Source organism: Cyprinodon tularosa, unplaced genomic scaffold (assembly GCF_016077235.1).
Source record: "Cyprinodon tularosa strain WSP-4 unplaced genomic scaffold, ASM1607723v1 ctg434, whole genome shotgun sequence".
In the NCBI taxonomy this organism is placed as follows: domain Eukaryota; kingdom Metazoa; phylum Chordata; class Actinopteri; order Cyprinodontiformes; family Cyprinodontidae; genus Cyprinodon; species Cyprinodon tularosa.
Window position 1 is genome coordinate 412,780 of NW_024039157.1, and position 22,976 is coordinate 435,755.

Sequence of the window (22,976 nt, forward strand, 5' to 3'; positions counted from 1 at the left end):
AGATCGTTCCTGTAAGTAAAAAAAACCTAAAGTGAGGCCCAGCAGTCCAAAGCGCTTCCTCAGCACCTCATTAAGATTTTATAAGGAATTCAACACAAAGAGAAGAGAGTTAAATCCCTCGTCTGAACTTAACTTTGTTTCTCGACCAAACTGCAAACACTACCAGACTGTGTGTTTCCAGTCGCACTAGCTAAAGGGCATCTAGCTAAAGTGCATCTACATAAAAGGCATAAGCATAAGAGAATGCAGAAAGAATCTGAAAGACAGAGGCTAAAAAATAAACACAGACATAAATAATTGTAGATTATTTTACAAAATATTTCACCTTGACATCTTTGGTGATTATTAAGCATGCAATTGTTCCCGGTCCAAACTAAAACCTTTACCTTCCATAAAAGCGATTCTAAAAGGCTTGAGCCTAAATATTTACATTTCTGCAGTTAGAAGTTCTAATGAAATGGGTAACTCGGACGGTATATAGAGCATAAAGTAGTGCAGTGGGGGCCCTTTTTTCCTATAGGTGGCTGTGCACTGCCAATCAGCAAGGGGAGGATCCTTTTACCAGCTAAAATCAGTGTATTACATTTACTATGAACTTTAAGGAGAAAATTCTTTGAAATAAAAAAATGAAAAAGAAATGTGTAAGCAAAAATTACATACCTACCATGGTTTGGATTGAAAAATAAGGTTCATTTTATGACATCCACTGCGAGTCGTCCAACTACCAAAGTCAGGCTCCATTATCTATATATTTCAAGACATGTTGACAAGAAATCTAAAATAAACAGCTGTCAACCAATTGGCAACTCCAATAAGGTTATAAGTTTATGACTCGCAATGCTAGTGATAGTTCCATTTAGAGAGGCAGATCAATGTATTTTTTGATATATAATTTTATAATAAGGGAAATTTAAGGGATAGTAATAATATGGAAGAAAGGCGGGAAAAAAGGGGAACAAATATGGTAGTTTCTCGGCCAAAACGGAAGACTTGACAGCTATGTAATTATAAATATGTGCTAAAGGGGGCACAGTTTGTAGCAATGCTGCCTTGCATCAGGAAGCTTCGTTTTTAAATCCCCAGCTTGGGTCTTTCTACATGGAGTTTACATCTCCCCGTGGCCATGTGGATTCTCTCCAGGTATTCTGAATTCCTCCCACAGTCCAAAAACAGGATTGAATTGGTATGTCTAAATTGCCAAGTAAGCAGATATATATTGAGAAACCAGGTTGTCTGCATGTCGCAGTTAACGCAGCTATGTCTCCGCCATTTCTGTAGACACTCTGGTGCACCTCTCCAAAATTGTAGGTGACTGCAGACAGTGCAGCAGACAGGAGGCCTCTGATTGGTCAAATCTACATCCACTCTATACTATGCATATTTCCTGTTTGATACCTTGCGGGCTTGTTTTGTTTGTATGAGCGCCTTTGTGAAAAACAAGTCGTGAAGTTGGACGAACTAGAAGAGGGAGGTACGTGAGAACACTGGGACCCTTTTTCTGCCCGGATCCCCGCTCTTTTTCGCCCTCATGTACCTCCGTTGTCGCACAAAAATCCAGTGACCCTGATGGACAAGCGCTAGAAGATTAATGGATGACAAATATATACTGTAGAACTGTAGCATAGTTCAAATGGGATATTTAGATTCTATGTTGATTGTGTTTCATGTAATCCAGATCTGAACGTATTCAACTGTTGAATGAATGAACCATATGATATCTTGTTATGTGACTGAAGGTTTTAACCCTGACGAAAACATTACTAAGAAAAAGGTAACAAATTAACACAGATTATTATTTTTTTATTTACAGGTTTTCATTCTATTTACATGTTTGGTTTGAGTCTAGATTTGTCATATCGAGAAAATAAATGCAACAGCAGATTGTGTGTGTTGTGCATAATTCCCCTTTATAGCAGCAATATACTAAGTCTTTAAAATGAAAAAAAAACAGTCTTTGTTTTATTAGGCTAATATTCCTTTCTTGTAATTTTTTTTGTACTGAAAAATAATTCCAGCGTTATCGTAAATCTGTCTAGAGGGAAATTAGCCTTTTGTGTGAGGTGATGACCTCTGCCGTGGAGCCCATTTAGACTTTGGAAGATTAAAAAGCTTCCGCAACAACACTCTCCTCCACAAAACTACAGAATGTGTACACAGACAGAAAAGCATTAAAAGGATTTTGTTCTTCCAAAGAAGTTTGCTCAGACTTACCGATGGTGATCTGACTCACGCAGCTGTAAAAAGTTCCAGAAGAGACATTATAGCTGCTGCTGCTGGGTTCACGGTCTGTGAGATGAGCAGAGGCACATAAGTGGGAAAAACATATTGATTTCCTCTGTAGAAACAAGCATGAGTTGGTTTTACAATCAATACTTTTGTAATAAAAGTTAAAAAAATAAAAAGTCCAAAAGTAACTTCAATATTTTACTGTTGCCTAATGTTGCTGATCCTACAAGATTACATGAAGGGGCCTCTAATTCTGGCAGTATTTTTGGCAGTAACTATACTAAAAGTGTAAAATAAATAAATGTCTTGCGATTATGATTTTTTTAAGGGGTTCTGAAGTGAAAATTTTTGTTTCACCTAAAAAAAAACGTTTTGCTATCCGATTATTAATAGATTAGCAAACTAATTAATAGTTGCAGCCCTAGTTCTGGGGAAAGTAAAATTGTAAACTTTTACCAAGCTGATATACATGTTATGCAGCTCATTTTCTACTGGATGTGCTACACAACAAGTAAGACGTTACTTCAATTGCAGTTAAATACTTGAGGCCTGTTTTGTTACCAAAATTAAGCAGCTACAGGAAAAATGTTCCATTATATGACCTAACATTACAGACATATCTACTATCTCTGTCTTAATTATTCTAAAGCATAACATTTAATTCCATGCAACCTTATTTTCTCCTACAGAGAAAGTTTAGTCTACAATAAGAAGCAGAAAGAATGCATCATTAATTTATTTCACGGTCAATGAGAAAAATGACCTCCAAGTTACAGATCTTATGTGGGACACCAGCTATCAGGGGGGCAGCAGTAAACAATGTGCCTTGGGACAAGAAGGCAAACGTGCGCAACATTGCCCCTTTAGCACAACTGTTAGGTTTACACTGTTGGTAGAGATACTGAGTAGTTTTGATCAAACATTTTTTTTTTAAGTAGGAGGGTAAAAAGGACAAGAGTCCATTTATATTCAACAGTAGGGGTGACTCTCTTTACAGTACCTTCCTTCACTGCCCTCATTCTCAGCTTCCTGATTCCTGCATTCATCCAGTCTGTTTTTCATGGCAACTGTTTTTATAGTTCATCCTTGTCATTTGTATTTCATCTCAGGGTGGAACTGAAAATGTATTTTTAATTGTTCAACTTTTTTTTTTTCAATCACTTAATTAGTCATCTGACGGAAAAGCGATCTTTAAAATTTTTTTTATCAGAATTTAAACTGGTGAAGCTAGAGGTGCTCTACATAGCACATGTTGACAGACAAACGTTTTTCATCTTGAGTGTAAATTGTTAATAATTTTTAATAATTTTGGTTTAATTACTGGTTTGAGCGTGTTGCTCTTTCAGCTAATGGTTTATTTTAGAGTCTCCATACTCCAGTGATGATTACTTTAATAAAAATTTATTTCTAGATTTCTTATACTACACCCATGTGGGAAAGTGATTTATACCCTATTCTTTTTTTAAAGGGGGCATAAATCAAGATAAAATATATTTTATGCATAGAACAAAAGCTGTGAAAAATACAATTGAAAATAAGGGACCTAATGTTAGAGTCCTGCTTGTGGGGTTTGTTTTTTTTGTTTTTCTTTTAATTTCTCCTTCCACCTCTAGATGGTGCCCTTTGCCCGTTTTGGCCTGGAGGGTTGTCTCCAGTTTTTCTCCCACACCTGCGGCTCGTTGGGTCATCACCAGAGGAGTATTTGAGCAGGGGACTGTCACTACATCGACGCCAGAGTGTTTGCCAGTATTGGGTACTCTAGCCAATCTGAGATTAGCCGAGTCTAACCATTGTGCCTTTGTCTCTCTGAGTCTAAGTTTGCCTTTTTCTCCTTTGTTTTCTCAGGTAGGATACCGCTTCTGATCTGCTGGATAAGCCTGGTCCTTCTACACCCTTAGAAGGAAATATTCATGTCTCTCTGAGCAAGGGGAAACCTTCACCTGATCCGTTCAAGCCCACCACTGGAAAATCCTGTGACAGTCCGCTCCGTTGCTCCTCTGGACCCATCACTAGTCTGCCTGTCCACCCTCCAATCAGTACAATCTTCTCTGGACCCAAGGAGCAACAAGAAATGTTTCTCCTTTTTATAAAACTTTAAAAAAAAAAATTCTATCCATAGTGATCCAATAATGAAAAATTGCCCCTATAATTAAGATTATTTGAAATTATTGAAAACCTCTTTATTTTTATGTATGTAGTTCACACAACCATTGATCGTGAACGCCGCAAAAAATACTTTTTATTTTATTTTTGACAAATTGAACAACACTTAAATGACTTCTTTTGGTGTTCATTCTTATTTAAATTGCATTATTCCAATGTACTTTATAGCCAAATATTGAAAAATGTCTTAACCTTACCCTAGTAGAGTTCATTTAAATCCACCGAGGGTTTGGTAAGTTAAAATTTGACCCTCGGACAGGTTTTCAAAATGTCCTAAACTCTGTTTTAGGTTTTTCACCAATGAAAATTTGGTCAGTTACTAAATTAAAATAACTGCCAAGATTTTAGCTTTTTGCTTCTTCAAATTATTAAAAAGAACCTTGCAAAAAACTTTTCTGTTCTTATTGTTTAATTGTACACAAACAGCTGCATGGCAACATAAAAAAAAACAGCCGGACAGAGACTGATTTCATTACTAAGTGGATCACATCAACCACAGATGATTACATTTGGTTCCATTTTAAGAGAGAACACATCTGCAAATGTAATTTATTTCCAAAGCTATTGGAAGTCTGCAGGTGGACTCTGGAACAACATTCATAATTGATCACATAATAAACAAATTGCACCAGAGAAAAGAAACTGGTATGAAAATGCAGTCTACAGTCGAGACGTTTGGACATTTGAGCGCAAGAAGTCGATTTGAAGTTGATTTTCAAATAGATAAAACTTATCACTACTTTTATTACAGCTTCAGTTTGCTTGTTTTTTTTGTCATATTATGTTTTAAAAAAAAACTACACATGGCACATGTCTAAGTCTGGATGCTGCACAGGATGCTTTTTCACCTGCGGATCCAGAGGAGAGGCGCGTCGCGAAGCCGCGGCGCGGACTGCGCGGACAGACCCGCACCACCTCATCCTGGCATTGCAAACACACGACCTGGCTGTCCTGCCCGTCTCCAACCTCTCTGCAGCCGACGTCCTGGATCTTCATCCCTGCGCTTATCTGCTGGACCAGTCGCATGTCGGCCGCCGCGTCATGATCCAGCATCTTTCTCCTGGGCGCTCCAACATTACGCGCTGCTTCTCCGCGCGCGGCACCGCTGCCGCACCTACTGCTTATTTGTGACACAAATGGAACCCCATAGAACTCCTACCACTGCAAACACAAAGCTCGGATATGAGTTCACCTTTAGTCCCGCGGGCCAGCTGAGCTCGTGTGCTCTCGGATGTTACGTGAGCGCCGCAGGCGTGGCTGCTCCATGCAGTGTCGCAGTGACAAGATTGCAGGCTGGCGAGGATATTTGTTTTTATTTGTTGGAAATCACATTTGAAAGTCTTAGTAAGGCAACACAGAAGTGAGTAAAGGAGAAATTCTATTTTCTTTTGAAGGAATAACTTGCTTTCGTTTTTCGGTGTTTTCACTAAAGTGCTTACTCACTTATGAAGGTTCGTCCCTGTTTTTACTCAGAGGAGCAACACGAAAAATGTAATCACTAGGGCGCACATTTCAGATTTTGATTCATTGTTTTTTTTATTTTATTTTTTATTAGGGTATGCCCAACCAGGGGAGGAGCTAGATGGGGGGCCAGGGGTGGCCTTGGCCACCCTTAACCAATCTTTAGCCACCCCTACCATTTTCCCCCCTCTAATACAGATGGTGGCAGCAGTGATACTCTCAAGTGGAATATTAAAAAAATAATAATTTATTGTGGTTAATCATGCACATCAATAAACTAACATCAAAGATGATAAATACAGAACTTATCAAATCATCAATTTATGTAGATATTAGTGATTGTAAAGATGTTTTATGCAGAATGTTTATTGATACAAGTAGGTAATGGAAAAGATTTACACCCCAGAGCTCAAAACTGAAAGAGTTTTGTCCACTAAACCATTTATCTAGAAATTACGGATGGGTAAATATATGCGTCTATTTGTTAGTAAAGGCTGTAGGAAAGTATAGTTTGTTTAGAAAATATGGATGTTTTGCTCGTTAATTTTCCTGTTGGAACAGAGTAGATTGACCGAGAGGTTCTGGTGCCTATCCGCTTTCAGCCACCCCTCATTGTACATTGGTTTTTGCCTGGTCACCCTTATAAAAAAATTCTGGCTACACCTCTGGTGACTGGCTATTGATGTGCAGAAACAAAGGTTTTAACCATGATTGTCTGTGTCATGAAGCAGGGGCGGTTCTAGACAGGGGCCCCTGTGGAACAACAATTGGCTCCTATGCCGAAAACATACACTGCAAATATTGAAATCTGAGTAAGTCATTTTTTTTAAATGTATTTTCCCTTTATTTAAGCACAAGATACAAGTTTTCAAAAGAATGTGATTTTTTAAATTTGAAATAAGAGGGAAAAAAAACGTAATTATCTTATCCCAAGAGCAATATATCTAATTATCTTATAAGGGCAAAAGCACAAATTTATTCGGCAGATTATCTTATCTACCTCTTTAAATTAAAGGCAAATACTCTTATTTTGAGAACTTTTAAAATCCCTTTTTATCAGCCTTTGCAGTGAAATATTAAGTCAATTCCTTATGAAAATATTGTATGTGCTGACAGAAGATGACTTAAATGACTAATCCCTTGGACCAATTGAATATTTCAACTTTACATTTCAGTTTATCAATTAATTAAAATTTACAGTCAGCTTTAAGCTCCAGGTATATTTAGATGGGATCAATGTTTTTATCTGTTTTATCAGGGGTCTGCAATCTTGGCCCCATGGCTCTTTTAATATGCTAAACGATGCACTTTTGCCATGTTTTTCTGTGTTTGTGTTCTTTTGTTCTGTGCCATCATAAAACAAAGCTGGCCACACCTTGGCCCCCTTGGTAAATTTAATCTAGAATCACCACTAGTGTAGTGAAACCCCTTTCCTAAAGCATAGAAAGTATAAGCTGTCCAATACAATATTATGTGTTATTGGTAATAAAACAAATGCCTAATCCGTCTAATCAAGTGCTGTCCCAACATCTGCCAGCTGGGGGAGCTGAAGAGACCCTTTAGACAGCAAAATAAACAAAAGATAAAAACTGCTGAATAAATAAAGGAAAACAAACTCTAACGTCCCCGTGCTTAATCAACTAGCCTGCAAATTCTGAAAGAACAGCAGTATTTTTTTTTACTGACATATGAATTGTTGTAGAATCAATATTTTTAAAGTTTTCACATAGGCTGTACATAAAGAAAGGCACACAATTAGCTACATTTTTCTCTGGATTTTTGTTTTTTCTTATTTTTAGAAAAGGTTATGTTGTCTATTCTTAGCAGCAGGAACATCATTTAGATCACTCTTTCCTTGCAGGATGGATGAACCCAAATATTTGTTGGGATACATTCACATCAAGCATTTTAATTTGAGCCCTGGCTCTTTGGCTGTTAAAGGCTGTTTGGGGTTCAAACTGGTGCAAATAAAAAAACTATCACTGGTGCATCCTGTTCTGACTAAAATATGAGGCATTGTGAGTATATGCAACAACAACAAAAAAAACAAACGGTCACAATCTTCTTTTATGTCCTTTTCTACCTCCATATGACAGACGATTCCAGTCACAAGAACTCAGCAGGCTCTTTACTAAAGAGGTTTATATCAAAATGACAGAAACAGAATCGGATTATGTAGCCTTCCATGAAAGCATGTCAAAGTGTTCATGAAGTAACACGCCCTGCTTCCTTCTTTGGGCCTTGTGTGGCTGTTAAAGCAGACAGAATGGGACCTCCTGACAGTGTTGGTAAAAAATCTACCATCACCTCACCCGCAGCTCAAAGTCTTTTCCACTTCAATTAACTTTGTTCTTTCTGCTAGTCCAGTCTCCAAAGGTCCATTAGATGTCTCAGCATTAGTTCATGCTGACTTTGCTGATGCTGGCTGGGTGCCTGCCGCTGCTGCATGCTTATGTCACAAGCGGGGGCACAAGGCTACAGCGGTATTTAAGCCTTGCACAGCAGCTGAACACTCCATGTCCTCAGCAGCTTTTTCTTGTTAAGGTTTGCGCTGTGCTCCAGTCTTAGAGAGTCTTCTGGATGCTGCACCAGCTGTCTCTAAGGGGTCTCCACGACCCCCTTAGGGGTCCATCCAATGCATCTTGTATCATTCCTGGTGGCTGTGGCTGTCTAGGTGGACACACCCAGAGTTCTACTTAGGATCCTGTAGGCTTCTACGCCTCACTCCTTGGCTCCAACAAGGATTCAGGCATACTGGATCCTTCCAAGTTTCCAGGGGAAATCTAAGCCTTCCAAGTTTCAGTCATAACCCAAGCCTCTACAGCTCAACCCAAGCCCTGTCAACTTCAGCCTCTGATTCTGTGGCTGTCTTGGAGCCTGAAAATGCTAGGCTTAAGAACACATACACCATATTTGCCAACCCCAATTTCAGTGTCAGTAGCTCTTCACCTTCTCCTTCCACAATTGCTTGCTGTCAGGACTTTGTCTTCACATCACTTAACTCGAAAGACGCTGCTTATCCTACCGCCTGAAGTGTTTTTCCGCCTGGGACAACTTCGTGGACGCCTGTCTAAACCATCTCTTGGTTTCTCACTTAAATTCACTCACTTGTTTGACAAGATTAATCTTCAAGCATCCTTTTTAATTATATTAATAACATTTAATATAATTAAAACAATATATTTCCTTAATGTTCAATTGTATCCTTACATTCTAGATGTATTTTCTTTTGTGTACTCTCTATTTTCAATTATGTTATTTACTTTCAGTCTCTTTCTGCAGAGTAAAACAATCACAGGAAATTTAGAATAGGCTTTAATCTTTCTAAGAGAAACCAGTTTTATTTCATGATAAAGGCCCCATTTCCACCTATATTTCACAATTACAGGGTTAAATAAAAAAAGCAAAGAAAAACACAAGTATGCATTGTAAAATTTTTTGGCTCTTGACTCTTTTGGTTCATTGCCGGGCACCTTCAGCTCAGGGGAATAGCCCAGGTTTGTTTGACAGGCTAAAACAGACTGCAACCATATTTTATATTGCTCCACATTAACAGGCACAGCTGCATATGAGTTTGTTGACTTTGCTGTTTTTAGCTGTTCAGTAATCTCATGTTAAACTTGGAAGGTTTTCAAGCCCTTTTTTGTGTTTTTGGAATGTGGGTTAACTTTTCTTTTATGAATAACATCAAATTGCCATGGCCCAGTGAGACAAGAGATTATAACAAATGTTCGGACATGTTCATGTCTATTAATTGAGGTAGGATGAAGTTTAGCTTTGAATCTGCTGTAAACAGCACCACCTGCAGTCCCACGAAGGTAAACCCACACAGCCATACATCCATGAACATTTTACTATACTTTACAAAAAGTCGCAATGCCTCCAGAACCTTGTTGAGTCTTCGGGGGTTAGATTGATTCAAGTGTCTAAAACGTTCCTTGAAAGTTTTAATTCATATTGACACAATGTATCACACAGGTCCTACAGATTTTGTCATCTCCACTTCCACTCAATAAATCTCTTTTCTACCACATCTCAAAAATTATCTACTCGACAGAGATCTGCTGACTGTCTATGCCATTGTAGTAGACTGTATTTATTTTAATGCTTGGGGAAGTGTTGGTCTAGTGGGTTAGAGCAGTGCGCTTGTGCTTTGAGAAGGGGGCAAGTACCCGGTTTGATTCCCACAGCCTGTCCTCTGGGTCCCTGAGCAAGACCATTAACCCCACACTGCTCCCTGGGCACAGTGTGTGGTTAATTTCTCCCATCAGAGGCTTAGGCCACACATTAAACTGAAAACAATTAACTTTTAGCTTTTACCTTTACAAAGCTACCATATCAAAAACATGCATTAAGTCTGGATAGGCATTGAGCTATTTATTTTATTTTTTGTGCTTTCAGGTAGAAATTCATACACCAAACCCTCTGGGCTTACAATGTTATTCTCTTAACTGGCTCTTCACTCTCAACAGTGATCATCCTCCGGATTTCTCCCCAGACCTGGACAACATACACTGAACTGTAAGCTCTATAATATAGTCTGTTATAAACCTAAACACTCCTTTCTTCTCTTCCACACACCACTGACTCCGAAAGCTTACATGATATAATAGAATAAATATTTTAGAGTTGTAGTCTTTGTGGTATTTGGCAGGGGTGTCTAGATACAGCTTTTTCTTTTCCGATGCGATATTGCAGCCTTGAGAATTTGCTGATACCAATATGACTCGATACAATATTAGATCAACTCATATAAGCTTCTTTTTTTTTTTTTTTTTTACTTTCCGTATACTGTAGAATATTAGAAAATGCTTGTTCAAGTAACATTACTAACAGTAGCAGAGTGCTTCCATCTGCATGAAAATTTCTGAGATGTTAGATGCTTGCCGATAAAATCCGGCATAATCTTTTTAAAATATTTTTGGACAAATATCTGATATTAATAACAGATGAGGACAGCTCTAGTGTGTTGTGGTGTATATGAGTCCTTGAACTTATATATTTATTTTTTTACATTCTTTTTTTCCTATATTTTGAAAGAGATAGATTTGTTTGTTTTTCACAGTTAAAAGCCATAAGCACCTGAATTAAGATGAAGAAAAAAGTATATCTCTTTTTATTGCCATCATGTAAATCTTTCCAACTCTTCCCTCCTAAATATGAATTAGCTCATTCTGCTGTTGATTCTTGTTTGGTTTTGCTGGATCTCACCTTAATGCAATTTTATCCTATAGTTCAGTTTGCATTTGTTGCAGTGTAAATCTATTGGCTACAATGACACAAACAGTTTAATCTGATCCAACAATTGCCAGATCTTGTGACGAAGAATCTTAAGAACCAGGGATGAGCATGATGATAAGAGATGAATCCACAACAGAGCAGAAAATACAGAGATGAATATAAAGGGGTCAACGGAAATCAGGTAAGTGCAATCATCTGAAACTTAAACTTTTGTGAGCTATGATAATACGCTCATCCTACAAGTGTTGAGGGCATCCCATCTTGTCCAAAATGCCGTTAGTTGATTTTCATTGCTCTGCTGGGAGCAGTTCTTACAACTAAAATAAACATTACATGGTCCTCAACTGCTGAAATGGGTATCTGAAAGTTACAGGGCCGTATTATAATAACGTTTTTAGATTGTTCCAATGAAGCCTAAATTTTCCAGTTAGAGAGATATTAAATAAAATCAAAGCATCACCTTCAACAAAAACTATCAACCCTGTCAGCAGGGCAGAGGCATAGTGAATCATTAGCCATCTCTGGAAGCTGATTCACTCAGGGCAATTGACAGGTTACTACACCTGGCATTAAAATATGCTCGATGAGAGTATAAAAAACAAAGACCAAAATGACTTTGGGTCACCATGGCTGTGTCCAAAAATCTGCCCTTACCACTATAAAGGGGACTCTAACACTATATAGCGCCCTATATAGATTGTCAGGTAGCTGCGACACTATATAGGCCACTCTAAAGTGGTTAAGCCATTTTAGATGAGTGTTTGAATGTCTAGCGGATGAAAAAGTAGTGGAGTCGAAATTTCCCACAATGCACCTCAAAAAGAAATAATAATCCATGGTCATTAGACGAGCAGATATATATCCCGGAATGCTTGGCGAGGAGGGCTCTCCTTACAAAGCATCATAGGATTTATTGTCACAGCGACCCGCTGTCTTCCATGGCTGTCGTTACCCAACAGCAGCAACAAATAAAGATGGCGTAGGCACAGCGTGGTGGAGGCGGAGTTACGTGACCAACAGAGAGCGAAAAGAAGGGATCATCTTCGTCAGTTGACTGAGGTCACTATAAAGACCACTATACGCCCCACTTTATATAGTGATTGAGAGATTTAGAGGTTAGAACGGAGGTTCGGACGCAGCCCATAACTGTCCATGTACAAGAAAACTCAAATGATGTGCACATTTGTTGATGTTATAGGGCCGTCTGGCTGGTCACATATATCCTAGATTTAAAACAGTAAATCGTTGTAGTGAGACATGTGTTAGGATAGGACACCTTCTGTCTACGAGTTCATGCTGATTTATCTGTAGTGCTGTCCACTGTTTACCATAAAAAAAACAGTGTTTCAGCTACACCATATGTGAATAGTCATGACATGCAGAATTAAAAGAACTAATTAATCCCATAAATGGCAAAAGATAAAAATAAAAAAGGATGTCTGAGAGTAAGAAATTACTGCTTTATACTCTCTAAATGTAAGGAAGTTGAGGAAAATTAAAGCTACTTAAAAACATAATCTTCCTTTTTGAACTACAAATCATACACTGTACATAATACTGATATTGAATCTGATAACTGGCAATAAGGGAAATATTTATGGCATTTCATATCCAGTTGCAAAGCGTGATTCCAGTTCTGAGGTAAGGTTACATGCGAGTGAATGGTCTTTAGTTTCCAGGGCCACATTTCACAAAGCAGAGTTAGTGGTAATATAGAGTTTTATCAATTTCTTCTTTGATAAATCATTTTATACATTTTAGTTTTTCTGTTTCAGAAAGCTATGAAACAGCCACCCGGAAAAGATAAAAATCTAAAATTACATCCTGAAACAACCCCTCTCTGTCAGGGTTGTTTGAAATTTCTCATCCTACTTCTCAGCCAATATCTGCACAAGGAAGTGTCAGAAAAGGCGTGTCAGTTTCTGGAAGAACCTGCTGTGGGCAAAGTGCAAATACTCATTAGATATACCCATCAGGATGGAGTGGTTACACAGCGGTTAGTTTTTTTTTTAATCATCTACAGAGGAATATCTTTTTAAATTTGCTTCAATATTGACATTTCAATATTTTCAGCAAGCACTAAACTGACAGTTGGTTAGATTCTTGAGTTAACTTACACATCTGAAATCCCCATTTCTGACCCTTGAGTAGGGAAGAGAGGGTAGAAATACTCAAAAAATATTTTCTACTCATGGTAGGACAGCAATTCTTCGTGAAACAGAGCAGAGAACCAGTATATTTCATCTTTACCTCCTAGTAAAACTTTGATTTGGCAAAAAGAATTTCAATAGTTTTCAAATGTCACGATCCACATCTTCATCTCTGCTACTCAACCTACAAAGGCATTTTCTTACAAATGTGGCACCATTTAAGAGAAATTATGTTAAGGGTTGTTGTGACTGTATCAGCCTCCCAGACCACTCGGGTTATCTGTTAAAGATTCTCAGTCATTCACGTCATAGTCATTCCAAAAAAGTTAAACAATCCAACTTTTTTTCCAAGTTTGAAGAGCTTTTGCTTCCCATCCAGGAAGCTTTTTCAATTCAAAATGTCAGAAATAGCATTGAGTTCAGATCCATATCCTCAGAATCAGCAGCATTCAATTTGAAACATTCCACTAATCTGAAACAAACTTAAAGGAAATAAAAAAAACACTTAAAACTTACATTATTCAACTCAAGGTTAAACACATTTATTTAGACTTATCTTTGATTGTTTTATTTAAATTGATCACTGAAACCTCATCAATTTAAATCTGTGGTCGAAATTGTTTTGTGTATTCTGGTTTTATGTTATTATCATGCTCGGCATTTTGACATGTAATGTTGCAATGTAAATGAGCGGTGCTTTTGCAAATAACCGACTTTTTAAAGGAATGCAGTCCGACCTGTAAGGCAGCAGGAAGTACACGGTATAAGAGCAGACAGAACAGGCTGACAGAAAAGTTGCAGAAGAAGACTAGAGGCTACAAGACGACTGCTCCTCTTAAATCATGTCATAAGACGTTTGATATATTTTTAAATGCTTAGAGGGGGGTTATCTATGCAGCAAATGGTCGTGTTCCCTTTTTGACAACATTTCCTCACAAGCTTCAGGTAAAAAACGTAATGTTCTTCTTTAACATAATGTAAACACCTGAGAAGATTTACTTGCACTATGAAAACAACTATAGCTGTATTTCATGAAAGATGCTTTCAAAGTCCTAAAAATGCATTTTTAACCATTTCCTGCATGATAACTTTATTTAATCTGATCTTGTAGCCCTTTTTTTTCAAGCAGGATCCGTTAGTCTTTCAAGTGTTTCAGCCTACTTCATGTTGTGAAGCAGTTACTGCTTAAGTTATTTACGAGTGCTTAAAGTCAGGTAGTGATCCAGCCTGGCTGGGACTAAGAAACTGAACACCATTGAAATAGAGGCAACGGAGAACAGGATGGGAAGAGGTTACAAAAACTCTTTATCTTACCTTCCAAAGATACAAACCATATTTCTGTATTCTTCCCGGTTTAAATACAGGAAATGTTGAGCTAGCAGCACAAAAAAAGGTATTTATCACTTCAAACATTTCATAAAATGGAATATCAAATGTATGCAAAAGCAAACATGACATGGCCTCTAGGTCATGATTAGGTAATGGTCAACAATAGCTTTTCCACAATGATGCCTATTGTTGGTTTATCTGTCAGGATGGTTTTAAACAAATGTAACCTGTTATTAAACAGGATGTTTTTTAAGAAAATAGCTTCATGTAGAAAATTGCGGAGTCCTAAAGGAACAGTAGATGAATATAATGATACATCTATAGTAAAAAAAAACTTTGTCAAGATGATGACTTATGGTTCCCGAAGGTTTACCAAAATCCAAAATAACTTTTGCTACATCCTACCAAAGTTTTATAGCATTGGCTTTTATCTACACATCATAAGGTTTTTTGTGTATATAAATCACGAATGATTTAGGCATCTGTCTAACAATAATAACCAGAATCTTATGAAACCTTTGGGAGATTCTAGGAAGATTTTTTTTTTTTTTTACATATTTTTTAGTGTTCATCACAAGGCTCAATGATTAATAAAGAAAACATATTTGTAATACCTATGCCAAACCTAAAAACCACCTCCTATAAATAAAATCTGTCTGGAGCCTAGTTCTATACAGGCCAAACTTAGCTAAACACTTCAAGAAAAACATAGTATTTTTATTTTAGCTTTTTTTTTCTCTCTTTTTGTAATAAACCTGATAAAGAAGCAGATAAAGAAACAGTAATTTTGATTTGTAAGGCTGAAATAAATAATAAGCCACTTAAAAAAGGGTAACTTAGATCAGTGTTTCCTAATCTTTTCTAACTTATGTAACCCTTTGGGCATTTTTTCTTACCATGAGTCTCCCTCTCAGTCAAAAGTATTGATGACTGTCCAAAAGTGGAACGTACAATACATGATTTTAAAATTAAAAACTATTTTGCTTGATCTTTTCATTTAAGCATTTGATTCTTTGGCATTTTATGCTTTCCATTTCAAATAAAAAAACAACACAAATATGTTGCGTGTTAGTATGGAATCGAAATTAATACAAAATATAATATTATAAAACTGGAGCTCCTCTGAGAAATTCCCTTATAATCACTTTTAAACTAGATGAAATGGAAACAAAATACAGAACAAAACTTATTGTCAGACTGACTTAATTAGTTATACTCTGTTTTCATCAATACACCTGAGCTGCTTTGATGAGCTCCGATAGCTCAGTGTGAAAAACATCAGATACTAGGCTGTTCATCAGTCCAGTCTGTTACTCTGCTTGGTTTGTACGTATGTCACAGCTGAAGCTGAATTCACAAATATAAGAAAAACATATTTTTTGGTTGATAAAAGCTTGTTTAATTTTTCAATTGGGCCTCACAAAGCAAAGCAGATCCCAGCCCAATTTTATTTTGCACCCCTTGCAATGCACTTGCAGCCACTAGGGGTACAAGTACCCCCGGTCGGGAATCACTGACATAGACTAACATAAGAAGAATGCAAAAATAATTTTTATCAGAATGTTTTTAATATAAAATTAACCGATTTTCTCTTTTCTTCCTTTACATTTTAATCAAGGATCAAAAAGACATCCCTGATAATGAGATCAAGAGCTTTCAGACGTATTTGCAGTCCAAAGTTCCGACCTTTCTACCTCACCTTGGTTTTGAGTATCATTATTCTGCTGCTGTACAGTAACTGGGTCACATATTTAACAACATATGAAGTAGTCAAGGTGAGTAGTCCTGTTCAAAACAATGACATTCCATTTTCTTTCTCCCCATTATCTCAGTATGTAAATAATGCATAATTTATTTGAATTTATTTGAATGTTCTTGTTGTTTTCAGACCCCCAACAGTATTGCTAAACACAGCTGCTCCTTCCATTCACTACCACCAAAGGAGGCTCATCTGGCAGATTTACTAAAACAATTAATTATCTGGCCCAAAGGACCAGATTTAGCATCTTTCTTCTTCCTGTATGACACCAGTGATCCAGCTCGGAGCAGCTTCACCATTCTGCCACCTAATGGATGGAGAAGTTGGCATGTAGGAGATCAGCTGGAGGTTTTGATTAAGATGTATGACTTCTATGGTCGCCCTAAGGAGTTTGGTGGAGACTTCCTGCTAGTTCGACTGCACAACCCTATTCTTGATGCAGGTGTGGCAGGAAAGGTGTTGGATCATCGCAACGGCACCTATTCTGCTATATTTTCTTTGCTCTGGGAAGGACGTGCAGAGGTTGAGGTAATGCTAGACTTGTAACAATGTGTCTATGTCATCTTAACTATAAAGGGAAATTGTCTGATTTAGCCTTTAATCTAGGGTACCATGGACTGTTTGGACTTGTTAAAATCCTTAGTTTGAACCCTGTGGTTTGTATATACTGTGTATGTAGAAATCATAGGTGCTCCATACAGGGTCTAAGTCTATGAGTGGTAATTGTGAAAAAAAAATGGCCCCAGGCAGTGACATAGTTACAACTCTGTTAACACAATACCCTGCTGCTCATTCACCTCAGCATTTTCAGAGATTCAACTGAAAGTAAACCTGATAGCTTCACTTACTTTCCTCATTAACCAGCTCTTAAATATGATATTTGACATGTGCTTTCAACATAACAGAAACCGGTACTGATAATTACCTTTAATACAGGGCATAAAAAATGTTAAATTGTTAAATGCCAATTACAAATCAGGCTCTATACATTTAGACACTCCAATCATATTTCACAAAATACGACACACATGAAACACTAAGGTCATTTAGAGGAACAGAAACCAGAATTAAACCAGCATGAACCCAGAAACTTGGCTTATTACGCAGGGTTACACTGCTCTCTAGTGACACAACACCACAACTGCCTCACTTTCTTCTGGGTTATATTGCTCAAAATGAGTCCCTTTCAGTGTTAGACCTGTGTTATAAGTTTGCCTATAAGGATAAATATGAAGTTTTGTAATATCTACTTTTTTAACATAAACTGAACATAATAATCATATTACTATAGATAAGTTGTAAACTTGATTCACTTGTCTTACCGATAGTAAAGTTAACTGGTTTGAAACAACCATAACTTGAAATGCGAAAAAACCCCTAAGATTCAGCATGAGATAAAACACTTCTTTTGATTGTGCTGTAAAGTCTGATATATTAACTATTTTGGAAATAATTGGTATTATCTCTTGTCCTCCCAGGTGATCTTGGTCCACCCTAGTGAGGGAATTGTGGTGCTAGAAAAACTGACCCAGGAGCAGCCTGACAGAATCTATTTCCGTAGCCTCTTCCGTCAGGGTTCGGTGAATAAATCCACGATCTGTAACATATGCCTTAATAAACCTCACAGGCTGTGCAACTACTCTGATCCCATCACGGGTGAACCCTGGTTCTGCTACAAGCCAAAGAATATAAGTTGCAATGCTAGGATCACCCACTCCAAAGGAGGATTCATACAAAACCTACAGCCAATGGAGGAGGAGCTCTTTCAAATGTGAGTGTAGATTTAAAATCATAAATAAAGCTCTGCACAAACACACAACCAAATGAAAATACTTAGAGGTTTTGTGTTTTTTAGATTATTAACAACTTTTGGTAACCCCCTGCACAAAAAAGACTTAGGGTGAGGCTAAATTGTGTAATATTTGGCTTTCATAAACAAAAGGCAAAAAATTTTAGGAAAGTTGTAGAAGAATCTTTTTGGCTCCAAAATCTTCAGTCTCGTGTGGTTAAAGATGTGCACAATCACTCCACACAGTTGACCTGCACAGAGCCTGATATTGCTTGAGCTGGTGCCGTCTGGACCTCTCCTGACTTTCATCCTCCTAAGTTCCCTTCCAACTTGGATGGGTGAGATAGACAACCAAGAGGCATCTGAGGTGGAACAGAAGATGAAGGTGGGGGAACTATAGCAGATTTTAAGACTGCATAGAAGTGGGATGTGTAGATGGAAAAGCAGAGGCAGCTTAGTCAAACCTTTTGAAAACATTATTTGCCCACCTTACATCTCCTATTGCCAGAGAGCTCTGTTTTTTGTAGCCTGCGATGGTAATAAAGCCTCTTCAGACTCCAAAGACATTTTTCTTTTATAGCTGGTTCTCAGGTCTCTGCCTGGAGCTGCCTTTCCAATCTGTGAGCAGTCTTTTTGTCTCACCATCCATCCTTTTCAGCTCCTATATTCTCCTCATATGAATGCCATTTTTTTTTTCTGCATAAACATGGGTTCATATTCAGAAGCAATTCATGGTTTATGTTCAGGAAACACCATAAAGTTTTGGTGTGTACTATCTTATCCACACATAAAGTTAATGAAGTCTAAAATACAGGTCAGAAGAAGTTTGTTTCATCCCCATCAGCATCTAAAAACACTTTCCACTTAGTAGACTCAAAACTGTCCTTTAGAGCCTCCTTACATTCTGCCCTGTGCGAGCGACTACTCGCACCCTGTGCAAAAGATTGTAGTTCTATATGCCATGTAGAACTAAATATATATAGAGTTCCAACCTCTGCAGAGCCAAAAACGTTAGGTCTTAAGTCATTTTTTTCTTCATAACACATCTTGATGATCCCCAAGACTCCTGGAAGAAAAATCTGTAGACTGACAGAAGTTGAACTTTTTCGAAGGTGTGTGTCCCATTACATCTGGCATGAAAATTGCACTTCATGAAAGGAACATCATATCAACAGCAACATATGGTGGTTGTTGCTTGATGACATGGGGCTGTTCTGCTGCCCCATGACCAGGAAGACCTGCTAGAGTATGTTAAATGAAACCAAGAATTCTGCATCCAAAGGACAATGCCATCTGGTTGTGATCTTAGGCTGAAATCAAACTAGGTTCTGAATCAGGATAAGGAGCCCAAACACACCTCCAGATCCACCTCTGAATGGCTGAAGAAAATCAACACTCAGTGAAGAAAAACAAAACTGTCATGATTTTATCTAAAGCTCGGACCCACATGCAGTGAAGCCAAACACAGAGACACAGAGTAAAAGTTTGAACGGGTTTTATTGAAAGGTATTTAGCGTTTGGTGCAGAGTTTCTCCGAACTCTGCTCGGCCGGAAGAGTTTCCAGAGAAGAGGAGACACGTAGACTCCAGTCTGTGTGTGTTGGTCTTTCAGGGTTTGTTTGATTTGGTGGAGGGCGGAACAGGGTTTACCCAGAACTCGGACGGAGTGGAATGATGTAGCCGCTGGTTGCAACTCAGATTTCCTGTGGTACTTGAACGGGTGGTGGTGAAGATGACTTCCTTACTCAGAGAGTGATCTCAGCGTGCTCAAAGGAGGCTGGATCCAAACCTCCTGTTTGGAATCCGTCATTCAGTGTAAGACTCAGTTGATCCCACTTGGGAGAAGGCGGTCCGAAAAGGTCCAGTTTGAAGGAAGGCTTCCTGCCGAAAGGCAAAGAACAAACAAAGTGGAGACTCAGGGAGAAACAAGCACTCCGTAAAAAACTGATCTCAGCTTGGCTTGGCAAGAGGACAATAACTCAAAATGCAAAAAAACTCAGATTAGACTCAGCATAAACAAGGCTTGGCTAGAGTACCCCAAACTGGCAAACACTCTGGCCCCGAAGTAGTGACAACCAGCAGCTTAAGAGCAGTCCAGTGATGAGGCAATCGCTTGTGCGTGAGGAGGCGAACCGGAGCAAGGCGCCTCCTGGTGGTGGAAAAAAGGAAACACAGAAACAACCAACAAAAACTGGATTCCTGACAAAAACAAAGATTCTGAAGTAACCTCGTCAGTCCTACTTGAAATGGTAATGTAGCATGACCTAAAACTGTGAAATGAACCTGAAATACCACAGTTCTACAAAGACGATTTTGCCAAAATCCTCAACAGCAAAGTGAAATACTAATTTCAAGTTATCACAAACCCTAGATTACAGTACTAGCTATTAGGGTTAGGGGGAATCCCTTTTCACACAAGGCAATGTAGGTTTCAATATTTTCTTTCTTAATCATAAAATCCTCTATTTAAAATTACACTTCGAGCTGATTGGGTGACGTGCCAGCTAGTACCCGCCTTCCATTATACACTTTCAGCCAATCGCAGCGAAATTCTTGCTATTTTAGCTAAAACCGTGTCAATTGCAGTATCGACAGATGAGTCCTCCAGCGTAGCCATGTTTGTTAGGCCCCGGCAAGGCCCTTATAACTGTTATCATTCCTACATGCCCCGCCCCAAAAAACTCTGCAGGCATGGCATTGGTCCGACTTGCTGGTTGTTACGAGACGGATGTATTAGGGGCAGTCTTTCAAAATGGATTTATTGTGAGACTGAAAACTCAGATCTCATGACAATCCAGCCTGCAGCACATGGTTAGCTTCAAATACCGCAGAAAAAAATGTGGCACTACAAATCGAGTGTATATACCATATCATATTAGAGGTATTTTGACATCATTTGGTGATTTTTGCAACCCTGTTTACAACCTGCAGTCTGTCTCGTGCAAAAAAAGGAAACTTTCGATTGATCACTTGGTTCATTGAATTAAAAGTGTGTTATATATTTTTGTGCTCTTTGTGTTAGTGGTGTCAACTTGAAGGTGCCCATTCCAGCCTCAGGACCTGCACACATCCAAGGTATAATAATTTTAACACTAACTGTAAACAACAATGATTAGATATGCCAGGCTATGCAGGACAAAGGCAGGCTATGAATGGCCGAGATAAAAAAAAAAAAATAATTATCTACTGATCTCCTTGTTTATACCCTTTAGAAAATTTGTTCTCAATTAAAAAAGTACAACTTGCATAAGAACCTAATCAATCTCACTAACTTCCAACCTCTTTCTCTTTCCAGTTCTGAAGAAAAAGGATGACTTTTATGAATCAGGTGAAGTTATATTTTAAGTGTCATTACACATATTGATCATTAGGTTATAGATTTGCAATAACCCTTATATTTACACATTTAACAACCTAAATTTGGTGTATGGTAAATAGTTTCTACAAGAAAACAGTTATTTGATAGGATGAACATCTAATTTTTTTAAGAGTGTTAATAATAACTCAGCATTATATGTATTTTATTTTATTTTATTCAGCTTTCAACTACTTTTTGGACTATCCTGGTGAAGTGAGAAATGCTGTCTCAAATGGGCCTGCGGGTTATTACTACCTCGGTGTTTGGCGAGCACTGGATGGCACCACTGTTCACCAGTTTAACACCGCCACAGAAATCAGTCAGTGCCTGAAAAACAAAAGGATCCACCTGTATGGAGACTCCACCATCAGGCAGTGGTTTGAATATTTAAATGGAACTCTACCAGGTATGTGACCATTACACATGTTATGTCATTTTGCTTTAAATTTGTTCACATAGCAGCCTCTTCTCTGTGTTCTACTTGGCATAGATCTCAAGGAGTTTCCCATGGAGAGCTTAAATCAAACAGGACCTTTCCTAGCCTTGGATTATACAAACAACATTTTATTGACTTTCCGCAGCCACGGACCTCCCATCCGTTTTCGCTATGTGCCTGTCAGCCAGCTTCGCTATATTGCCAATGAACTTGACCGTGTTGTAGGGGGAGAAAACACTGTTGTAATTATTGGCATCTGGTCTCACTTCAGCACATTTCCTGTAGAGGTCTACATTCGACGTCTGCTGAACATTCGGAAAGCAGTGGTCCGGCTGTTAAACAGGGCTCCAGGTACTATGGTCATCATCAGGACTGCAAACCCCAAAACACTGACGCTGTACGAGAGTCTGACCAATAGTGACTGGTATTCCCTACAGCGTGATAAGATCCTAAGGGCAATATTTCAGAGAGTAAAAGTAAAGCTGGTGGATGCCTGGGCGATGACTGTAGCTCACCACCTGCCACACAACCTCCATCCACAACCTCCCATCATCAAGAATATGATCAATGTTATTTTATCCTACATTTGTCCCTAAGGAGCAAGTTGATAAAGAGCAAAGAGTAGAGGGGACTTTGATGAATGTGATCAATGTTTTCTATGGATGTTTCTTTTGTTTTCTATTGTGTTTTCTGCTGTGTTTTGTGGTGGACAGAAAGAAATCAACCTTTAAGTTACTGTAACCCACTCAGAAAAACTGGGTTAGAATTTAGCCCAGATAAGGAAAGTATTTGCTCTGATTTGGGTTATCACTTGTTGTTTTTTTCTATTTATAATTAATAATTTTAACCTCCCGTGACCCAAGCTTTTGATTGGTGTGTCTTTTTTATTTTTCTGATGTACATGGGATTTGTAGGACCTAGGAATTGTAAAAGCTCTGCCTCAGTAAATTAACAGTTTCTACTTTCTAATTTTTTAACAAGAGAAAAACACGACAAAAAAAAAAATGTTCTTATATCTTATGTGATATCTTATATCCGCCCCTTTTATTCATTGCACAAGAAATT

At 38.1% G+C, this 22,976-nt stretch overlaps 2 protein-coding genes and 1 long non-coding RNA gene across 6 annotated transcripts in view; 2 read left to right on the forward strand and 1 right to left on the reverse strand.

The window, feature by feature from the left end:
- Positions 1 to 5,599, reverse strand: part of LOC119792922 (anoctamin-4-like) — a 62,436-nt gene extending 56,837 nt beyond the window's left edge. The window contains exons 1-2 of one of the 3 annotated variants that reach the window (XM_038299770.1): positions 5,238 to 5,442; positions 2,212 to 2,286 (exon numbers count right to left, since the gene is read on the reverse strand). In XM_038299770.1, coding sequence (XP_038155698.1) covers positions 2,212 to 2,286; positions 5,238 to 5,442 — 280 coding nt within the window. Of the gene's footprint in view, positions 1 to 2,211; positions 2,287 to 5,237 lie in introns of all 3 variants that reach the window. The other 2 variants (XM_038299769.1, XM_038299771.1) reach the window with 2 other exon arrangements.
- On the forward strand, positions 5,233 to 11,280 carry LOC119792923. 2 transcript variants are annotated; one of them, XR_005282042.1, is made up of 4 exons: positions 5,233 to 5,749; positions 6,579 to 6,662; positions 10,323 to 10,371; positions 11,163 to 11,280. It is a non-coding gene; the product is annotated as an uncharacterized LOC119792923 (long non-coding RNA). The 2 variants fall into 2 exon arrangements; XR_005282043.1 differs by having other exon boundaries at positions 6,582 to 6,662.
- Positions 11,281 to 14,020: 2,740 nt separating this feature from the next.
- On the forward strand, positions 14,021 to 22,743 carry LOC119792913 (NXPE family member 3-like). The gene is made up of 8 exons (XM_038299759.1): positions 14,021 to 14,186; positions 16,189 to 16,345; positions 16,459 to 16,857; positions 17,808 to 18,100; positions 21,140 to 21,192; positions 21,413 to 21,445; positions 21,657 to 21,881; positions 21,966 to 22,743. Exons 2-8 carry the CDS (start codon positions 16,211 to 16,213, stop codon positions 22,505 to 22,507), a joined length of 1,680 nt encoding a protein of 559 aa, XP_038155687.1. The 5' UTR covers positions 14,021 to 14,186; positions 16,189 to 16,210; the 3' UTR covers positions 22,508 to 22,743.
- Positions 22,744 to 22,976: the final 233 nt, after the last annotated feature.

Coding starts and splice junctions, on each gene's coding strand:
- LOC119792913 (XM_038299759.1), top strand. CDS start 16,211: ATGAGATCAAGAGCTTTCAGACGTATTTGCAGTCCAAAGTTCCGACCT. Junction 16,858..17,807: donor AAGGACGTGCAGAGGTTGAG/GTAATGCTAGAC, acceptor TTGTCCTCCCAG/GTGATCTTGGTCCACCCTAG. Junction 21,446..21,656: donor GGATGACTTTTATGAATCAG/GTGAAGTTATAT, acceptor TATTTTATTCAG/CTTTCAACTACTTTTTGGAC.